A 9,478-nucleotide genomic window follows, 5' to 3' on the forward strand; every position below is an offset into this window, starting at 1 on the left:
ACCTCTCTTAACTGAAATAACAGCTCATTGAAGTTTTGTCAGATTTAGGATGCTTTAACTCCTGCTGGCTACTAACTAGACACTAACTGCCATCACAAGAAATAAAGGGGGAGAATAAATTCTGCAACAAAATGATCATTCTCAAGTCCATACACTTTCTAAGAGAAGAAAGGTTTGGGATTATCCATCTATTCCTTGTGCAGTGGATGCCTGAAGAGTTAGCTGTGAGGGGTTCTAGTTGGTCACCCCAATTATCATACAGTAAAGAGATCTCTGTCCTTAGGTCAGGCCTCAGGAATTGCAAATACAAGAGTAAAAGGAACACCTAGGGCTGAAGACTTAGTTTAGGGCTCTACAGAGTGCTGGGAAGGCAAAGAGGAGACTTTGGATAGGCTGGGATGGAATGCTTGGAGGCATTCAGGCATCAAGATTAATTCGATTTTATCATGCAAAGATTGGGGCAGATTTTAATGAAGAAAAATAAAGGAGCCTTAACATTTTTTTTTTTTTATCCACATTTCCACTCAAAGTCTGCTCTTTGTGACAGAGAAAGCTTTTGAAAAGATTTCCAGGGAATGAAAACTCATGGTAATCTATGGAGGTGTCTCTTGGTCGGGATTTCCTAGCTCTCCGGGCCCCTCCCTAGGCTCTCGGTGACTCTTAAATTTGAAATCATCTGATGCTTAGATGAAACTCAGTACTGTGGTTTTGAGTTGCAAAAGAGGACAGAGAAGAAAGGGAATTTGTAGATTGACAAAATATTTGTTCTTTTTTTTCAGCATCACAAGTCTAGACCAAATCAAGCCAATCACAACAACCTGAGTGAGTAGAAATTCCTTTAGGGTTTAGATTTCTGCTGGTAGCTGCATCTTAAAGTAGATATTTATGTCATGAGAAGGTGATCTATTGAGTTTCCCATAAGGTAACAGAATCTAACTCTAGTGGTTCTTTAAGAACCAGTGCAAAAACAACACAGAGAACAGAGCTTAAGATGTGTTTCCTCTGAAAGCCACAATGCTGAAACAGGGGACGCTAAGTGTGACTGAAATCACCTCTAGAATGGCTGTTAGCCAGACAGTAGAGATTTTAGAATTTTTATGGTATTTGTAATATTTTTACAAAAATGATTTTAAATCATGTAACTTGAAGTTTTAAAAAAAAAATGAGCCTGTTTTCTTTTTGGAAAACTGGCCCAATAAAAATAACACTAATATAATTCACTTGTATATGCATGTGCATTGAACACAGAGTGGTATACTGAAGAGAGTTCATGCAAATAACTTGTGGGAAGTTTGGCTATTTTCTTAATATCTTTTTTCATAAATGTATGTTTATAAATATTTACTCGCCCACTATGACCTTGGTAGCATTAGAAGCATTTTGTTAGTTGTATCCTTGATTTTAAAAATCTCATTCTTGGCACAGTAGGCTATGAGAGCTTTTTGATGCTTTGTTAGTATTTTGGCTAAGAAATGATTTCTCGCACTTTCTATTTATAAAGATGTTATAACACATTGCACCCACTTAGTGCAGCTATTCTTCAGAGATAAAGATGTCGGTGCTAAAGTGAAATGTATATTTAAAAGCCTGGCAGAGGAGGGACCTCAGAGTAACCGATTTGGCTTGCATCTGCCTGAGAAGAGCTGGGGTACAGTATAAAGCTGAGACTGAAAGCAGCTGTTAGGATAGGCGTGCTGCTGCTGCACGTTGCAATATTGTGAGTGGCCAGCTCCGTGTAATGTGACTTCATGCGTGTATGTGAGAAAAAGGTGTCTGATGAAGGCATATGAGTCAGTGTACACTACCTCCCATTAAAGACTGAGCATATTCCAAGGTTGCCCCGCAACCCCTTCAGCATGAGACTGGACTCCTCAGCCAGTGCCCCCCCGCCCCCCGCCCCAATCTCTCTTGTACTCACTTCAGCTCCTCTACCTCTGAGCACTTGGCTGAAGAAAGACTGTAGCTTTCTGTAGCAAGCAAAGGAAAGCCAAACCCAAGATACTGAGGCTGCCGGATCCAGTTCTTCTTGTCAAGTTAGATGTTAATGTTTGTTTTGGTGCCCAGATCAAAGTGTCAGAACACTTGGGGTTAGTGCTTTATCTGCTGGCTTCTATTTGGCAAGAGTAGTCAGTGGAAGTGGAGCCTTTCTGTTGTTTTCAAAGATGCACCCAACTCCTTTTAATGATGTGAAAAATGTATTTGAATCCTGCCTTGTTGTTGTTTTCAGTTGCCATTTGCGGTCCATTTTGGGGGGACTGGAATAAAAACCATATGTTCCTGGTAATGAGCCTTCTGCCAATATCTTGACATGGAGGTGAGGATGACAGGGATTTCTGGGTGGCCTGTTTTGCTTTTTTGTCACTTCAAAGAGTGATGTTCCTGTTTTTAATGCTGATAATGTTATAATAGTCAGGATGGCCTCGCTTGAATGTTGTGGGTGTCAGAAAATGTAGTTTTAGTAGTAAAATGCCACTAGGCAGGCCACCTAATCTGGAAGTCCAGCTGTAGCACTCAACTGACTGGCTGTTTGGGGCACTGGCACACTGAGCCACATCAGGTCACCTCCCCTTGGAACATCTGTTACAGCTGGGGAAGGACCACTGGCCCTTCAATAGGTACCCTGGAATGCTTCCGCCTTTTCTTTCTAATGCACTGGCTGGTCTAATGTCTGATGAGGAGTGAAGATGAGACAGAGTGATCCATTTTCATATTTTGAGAGGTTGGCTTCTTTGTTTCAGGTACTAGCTAATAAATATTCATTTACCCAGTAACTGGGTAGGACAAGCAATGATACCAACAGTGTGAAATTCCAAATAATGAGACAAGCATTACTCATAGGTGACAACTGATGCAGAGTAACCTCTGCCTGAGTACAGTATGAATCCTGTAGATGAGGCAGTAAAATCAATGTGAATCTATTCACCACAGCTATTTTTTGTATAACTGTAAAATAATTGTCAGTGTATACGCCAGGCTGATATCCTGGACTCAGGAATTAACTCCTGCTTAGGAAAATTCTCACCTCTGGCTTGTCTTTTGTCTGTGCCCAGATTCTGTCCTAGGCCAGTCCCCAGCTGTTTTGCTATACCACATGCATAAGGTACAGTCTTACCGAAAGTCAATAATTTACTGTTGATGGTGCAGCCAGTACAGCTAAAGTGATTTACTTAAAAACAGAACAAACACAACAGTGAGAAACGCCTAGATCTTTCCTCTGAGGCATGTTAAATCTGTGAATTGGGAGGAAGCATGGAGTCTTCCCTTTCTTCCCTGTGACTTGGGTGAACACTGGCCTTACTGCTTCCTAGTTCAGAGCCAGTTGACCTTGGCCCCTAGACCTCCCTCATCAGATACCTTTATTGGCTCTGAGTTTAAGCTTATGGTGGGTGGGCCAAGACTCAGGTATTACAATAGATTGTCCATTTGTCCTCAGAGTCTTTCTGGAGAGAGATGTTGCCATCCATTCCATTTCCTCTCTATACCAGATACAAAGGCTGCATAAGTAAACAAAGCATATTTTCAAAGTCTGGTCTCTAGAACCCACTTTACATAGGTGGTTTGAGTGGAGGTTTCTCAGTTCTGCTACGAAAATAGAACCCTTGACCTTATTAAAAGAGCCAAGCCACGCCACCTAGGGGGACCTCTCTTTGTAAAGTAACTGAGAAGCATTGTTAAATCAGTGAAGAGGAAAGGCTCCTTTCTGGGGTGATGCATTCAGTTGTCTCTTAGCTGTCTTCTTTGTGGGATTTTTATGTAAAGTGACTTTCATTTTTCCCTCTTTGTGAATGAAATGCACTAGCTAAGGCTTAAATGTTTCTGAATTTTATAAGAAATGTGAAATAGTCATTTTAGCATCTTTGTTCCAGGATGTCAAAGACTTAATCCAGTAAATCCCAAATGAGGTTTCATATCTTTCCTTCTTTCCACCCCAGGTAGTAAAGATACCTGCCATGGCAACCTCACACATGGTAATGGAAGGGGAGAACTGTTTGATTTCCCATAAAAAGTGAGAGCCACTGTTCTAACTAAGGAACTACCCAGTGATTTCTAATTCATGAAAGAAATTTGTGTTTCAGAGCAGGGTCAGACATAGCGGACTCTCTCCTGAGAGAATTCTGGGCACCATAGAAATTCGTTCATATATTGCCTACAAATAACTGATCATTTAAATTTCAAATAGCTGGTATGTTTGAGAAGAAAAAGTGGGTCAAAAAGGGAAGACTGGTTCGTGCAGAGGACTGAATTAGCATCAGGCTATGAAATTTCATTACAGTAACATTAAGGCCTGGCTATTTGCTTAGCATGCAAATGCTGCAATGTCACTTAGAGAAAATGCCTCATATGCCTTAGAAAACGTGTGAAGGCTCCCTGATACTGGGTGGAATTGGAAAGCAGCAGCTTTGGGACTTGTATGCATCGGGAGAGTGGCCCACGGGTTCTCCTACTGAAGAGCATTGTGGAGTACTGTGAAATGTTGTTGAACTTTACACAAATCATGCTGCACTGGATTTTAAGATTGGGAGTGGAGAGAGTGGAAGAGGATGGGGGAGTGATGGCAAAATTATATATATATATATGAACTTGTACTAAATTTTAAGCAAGAAACGAAACATTCCCTATCAGGACTGTGAAGTTCTGTCAGGTTCTTCTGCCCTCCTGAGTCAGCTTGCTGATTCCTTTGAAACCTCTTAGAAGTCCTTTTGGAAGCAGCTAACCAGAGGCTAGTCTGACCACAGTTTCAACACCTGCCCTATCCCTCTCCTCTCAACAAAAGAAAGATATTCCCAAACTCTAGGCAGAAGCAATGTGTTCTGTCCCAGCCATTCACTTTTCATCTGCTGTGGTCTGTGTTCACAGGTTGAGCCCATTGCATTTTTTGTGATCTCATGGCAGACCTTAAAGAGAACTGCCAGTTCAGTCAGGAACCAAGAGCTCCTCCTTTCAGAAATCTGAAAATCAGAACTCTCAGTTTGGGGCAGTTCAGCATATGTGAGGAAAGGGGAAAGTACATTGGAAGAGAAGGAGAGAAGACTGAGGGTTCAGACAGAAGAGTCATGTAGCCAAAACTCAGTTTCTGTCAGATGAACATGGTCTGAAAGAAATCTGTTCTCTATGGTGCTTATCCGGTGGGTGACACTGTCCCCACCCACTGTCCCTGGCATTGTGCCTTCCCACTGGTCACTGTGAAAAGCAGATCACACTGGACTCAGAGGCCAGACTCTAGGACAATTCCCCCTCATTTTGAGCCCACCACTTCTGCGTACAGCTAATAATGTAGCACTTAGTTCTCTTTGGAAAACTCTTGGGATTGTCCCCCAAGAAATAGTAAAGCGTTTAAAGGAAAACAGTGGTAGCTATCAAATAAGGAGATTACAAGGAAGTGTCACTTCCTCTCGGCTGATACTGATTGATAGCAAGCACCTACAATGCCCCCTCCGCCTGAGTTTTTAAAGGCTACCATAATATTTGTAAGCAACGAACTTATGTAACATTTTTTCACAACTTGTTAATCAAGGATTCATATGAAAACAGACAATCAGTTTCTAAAATGCTGTTATCCCTGAAAGGGAATGAGGTAGTTTTTAACTATAAGAACCTACCAGTCTGTTTTTTCCCTTTGAAAAAACTAACCCTTGCAGTTTGTGTCTTTCATCTGCAGCGATTACTCCAGGTCGCTTAAAGATGCCTCAGACAAGTCAGTGAGCCAGGCTAGCGCCCTTGCACCTCAGAGGGTGCCGGGCTGGTTTGCGCATCTTATTTCCTTGGAGAGTATTGATCTTTATTATGACCTTAATTATAAATACCTATATATAGGAATAGGATTTCCTCTCACCCCACCCTCTTTTAATCATTATCATTTAAGTGTAAACCACCCCCCCACACACACCCCTTTTACTGAAAAAATGCACTTTAATTCCTAAGGAGAGTGGCTGTTTCCAGCCCTAAAGCCAGATTACTTCAGGAGGAGAGTTGAGGAGGGAGAACTATTTTGCCAGACCCTGTGAAATTAACCAAATTCCTTAATGTAAACACACAAATAATAACATCCATTTTTAAGCCGCCCCCACCCCCAGCCAAAGGGAAAATGAAACAACCAAAATGAAAAAGTTCAAAATGCCTACTCTGATTTTAAAAGTTTCACTGGGGAACCCAATATTAAGTTATTTTCTCAGCTACCAAACTATCAGAAACTTCTGGGTTGTTTTGTGGGAGGCTGAGATGTTTTTCATTAGAAAGTCAAGTGAAAATACAAAGGCTATAAAATGAGTCTGACTTGTGTCATTTCTAAATCTCAGCCCTTAATTTGATAGGTGTGCTCAGTCTCTCCTCCTGTAGGTTCTGTCCTTCCCCTGATGACAAGCCAATCTTTCTTGGTGGGTTGCATGCCTCCTAGAGCCCAGGAGCCCTGTTGTGTCGGGGAGGGGGGAGGGCAGGAAGGTGGGCGGAGACTGGGGTTGGGGGCGGGAGATTCCGAGAAAGAGTGAAGAGATGGGTTTATATAAACATATTTAAAGCAGCTTAGCAAAAGCTTTCTCGTTGGACAGCTTTAAGAACAATGTGAATGAAATCTTAGCAACTTGGTTAGTAATCTGAAAAGTCTATTAATGTATACTTGAAAATCTGTATAAAGATACATTTTCCTCTTTATTTTAACACTGTGTAAAAGAACATTATGCATGTGAGTGGTTTGAGAATTAAATGGTTTAATACTCAGATTTGAGTCTGTTTTTCTGTACATAGAGATTAACGCGTTTTAAAATGGGGGATTTTTTTGTACGGTGGGAATACCGAGATATCAAGCCCCCCTGCCCTTCCGGGACGCCTACCACCTTTCAGGATGATGCAGTCACATATCCTTCACTTCCTTTACCCAGATGTGTTCACTGGTAGCAAGTAAAAATCATCATTTTACCAAATGCCCAATAGCATGTCTAGCAGTTTCTCCCTTCCTTGTCTGTATTTCAGGTGGCAATGTCCATTCATACTGGTGAGATGGAAGTAATTGTATTTATTTTTACCTCTGTTCACAAACCAAATAGGAGGAGGTGCAAGGAATAAGAACCCTCTAGTTCACACAAGGGCTGGCTACTCTGCCCATGAAGATGATAGTATTCAGAGCAACTTCCCTTATAAGAACCAGGAAGGGCCTGTTGGCCTTGAAGATCACCCTGTTGGGGTTCAGCGAACGGCCAGCAATCACGATGGCGGTACTAGCTGCTGCTTCACTGCCTTCCTCATTCACCTGCAGGTCAAACAGGAAACAAACTGCTGCATTAGCTGCTCTGCTCTGCGTCTGTTCCTTAGATGCAGGGACCTCACGCATACACACAGCCACTCCAAGCACTATCTGCCATCCAGTGGGAAGTGCCTTTGGGTCAGCTGGGGTTCCCTCTGGAACCCCACTGTTCCTCATTCTTCCACCCAGTGAATATTGATGGAGGCATTTGGATTCATCCAAGCTTTTGGCTGGATCCTCAGATAATTGCTGAACCAGAAATCTGAATGGAGACAAGGATATCACATTCCTGCCTGGCACATGGTACATGGTATTTCAAGGGGATTATGTTGTACTCAATGCTAAAAGAAATTTTGACTCAGGATCAGAGCTCTACCGTTGAAATAGTTTCACTCTTGGAGCATCAGGCTCCCAGATATAAGTACCCCAAGCAGCCACTCAGGACCCAGGGCCTATGAAAAGAGGAGGACCCTCTGGCTGGAGGAGATGGCTTGGAGTAATAGACTGAAACAATGGTATTTGAATTTGCTGATAAGCAGAAGCGCCACCAGTCTAGAGGAAGATGCCTTTGGAAAATTGTACTTGGGGACCCAGAATATCACTAAAACTGTGCCTCTTCATGGTAGTCCTCTGCTGGCTCCTTTCCCTTAATGCTTGTGTCCGTGTTTCACCGGCTTCAGGAGAGACACAGGAAGGGAGGTGGGAACAATGAGACGCCAGGGCTTCAGGGCAGGGCTGTGTTGTAGCTGGCCTCACAAGGAGGGGGCAGTTCAAGCATCTGCTAGCTCTACTAGGACAGCCAGTGAAACAAGAACTCCAGAATTACAAATCACAGGAGATACTGATGAACGAATAACAAAGCAGCATGGGAATAAAAAAGAAGAGAGAGCAAAGGGAGGTGTACTCACCTCAAGAAATGCCTTATGGAATGCGTCTGAGACGAAGAGGTCGTCACGGCCTCCGGCAACAATACCTACAAGGAAGACCAGAGAAGGCTCTGTGACATGGGAGAAAGGAATCCAGATTCATTAAGAGGCCCTTTGGGGCTTCTTTGAAAAATAGGAAGCCATTCTGGACCCTCACTTAATGACATCCTCAAAATGCCATTATGGAAACAGTAAGAACATACGCAGGGCTTCTCAGCCTGGCTCTGTGCACTGAGTCTCGTGCTTCAGTCCTTGGTGGGGTAAGGGGGGAAGGGGACAGGGACTCTGTTCTTAAAGAAAAACTCACTCCATCTGGTAGGAATGTCTTTCTTTCCAGTCTGGCAACATTTTTGAGAGAGGGATTGGTTTTCAGACCTAGTTTAAAGATAGGCCATTAAAGGTCAATCCAGTTACCTAACTATGTAAGCGGAAAGGTTTGGCTGTGTCTGTCCAAGTGACCTCGAGAGAAACACATGAGCCCTTTGGAATAGCAGGTAAAGGGCTACCAGATGTCAGCTACCCCCATGTTGTGGGACCCAGATGTCCCCAGCTTTTCATCAGATCTATCTCTGCTCTGAATTTGATGCCTTTTCAAGTTCTTCTCTACCGGCTCTCATCTCCTCTATCAGCGACAGACTCAAAGGGTTCCCGTGCCAGCTGGGCCAGCGGAGAACCAAGAGCTACCTCCCCCTTTTCCAGAAGAAAAAGCTGAGGCCTGGAGAGGAAAAGGGAGTTCCCTGCATTCCCAGTAGAACTGGATTAGACCCAGGTGTCCCACCTGTTCTCTTTTCTACTCTCCCTCCCACTCTTCCACCTTTGGTCAGACCCCGTTGGGGGCAGATGAAGGAGTAAAGTCTTTTCTCCACTAACCCGGGAGCTTGGATTTCTCCGGACTGAACAGGTCCACGAGGCCCATGTCCTGCAGCTTCTCCTTCACACTGAAGCTGTCCTCGATGCGGAAGCGGGGCATGTGGACCACCAGCATTGTCTCCGCCAGCTCATCCAGCCACTCCTGCAGCAGCTCCGGGCTGAGCTCCTTCTCCACCTTGGCCAGGCTCTTCTCACGCTGGGGCAGGATGAGCACCATGGTGATGTCATCACCCTTGAAAGGCAACTCGAGCACCTGGGTGCCTTCTGCCACGCGCCGATAGCGGAACTTGCCCTCTTGGTACATCATGGATGCCGAGCACGACTGCCCATCGGCCTTGAAGAAAGGTTCTAACCTTGTGTTCTCAGAGCTGAACTTGGACTTCCATAGGCCCTGGAAGAAGACGCCAGGTGGAAGAATCACAAAGCAAGAAGACACCCCCCCCCC

General features: G+C 43.8%; 1 protein-coding gene across 1 annotated transcript in view; it reads right to left on the reverse strand.

Moving 5' to 3' along the window:
* Positions 1–6,935: 6,935 nt before the first annotated feature.
* SERPINC1 (serpin peptidase inhibitor, clade C (antithrombin), member 1) overlaps positions 6,936–9,478 on the reverse strand; it is a 7,771-nt gene continuing 5,228 nt past the window's right edge. The window contains exons 5-7 of the mRNA XM_006767017.2: positions 9,034–9,424; positions 8,146–8,210; positions 6,936–7,243 (exon numbers count right to left, since the gene is read on the reverse strand). Coding sequence (XP_006767080.1) covers positions 7,067–7,243; positions 8,146–8,210; positions 9,034–9,424 — 633 coding nt within the window. The 3' untranslated portion in view covers positions 6,936–7,066. The remainder of the gene's footprint in view (positions 7,244–8,145; positions 8,211–9,033; positions 9,425–9,478) is intronic.

Source organism: Myotis davidii, unplaced genomic scaffold (genome assembly GCF_000327345.1).
Source record: "Myotis davidii unplaced genomic scaffold, ASM32734v1 scaffold580, whole genome shotgun sequence".
Lineage (NCBI taxonomy): Eukaryota > Metazoa > Chordata > Mammalia > Chiroptera > Vespertilionidae > Myotis > Myotis davidii.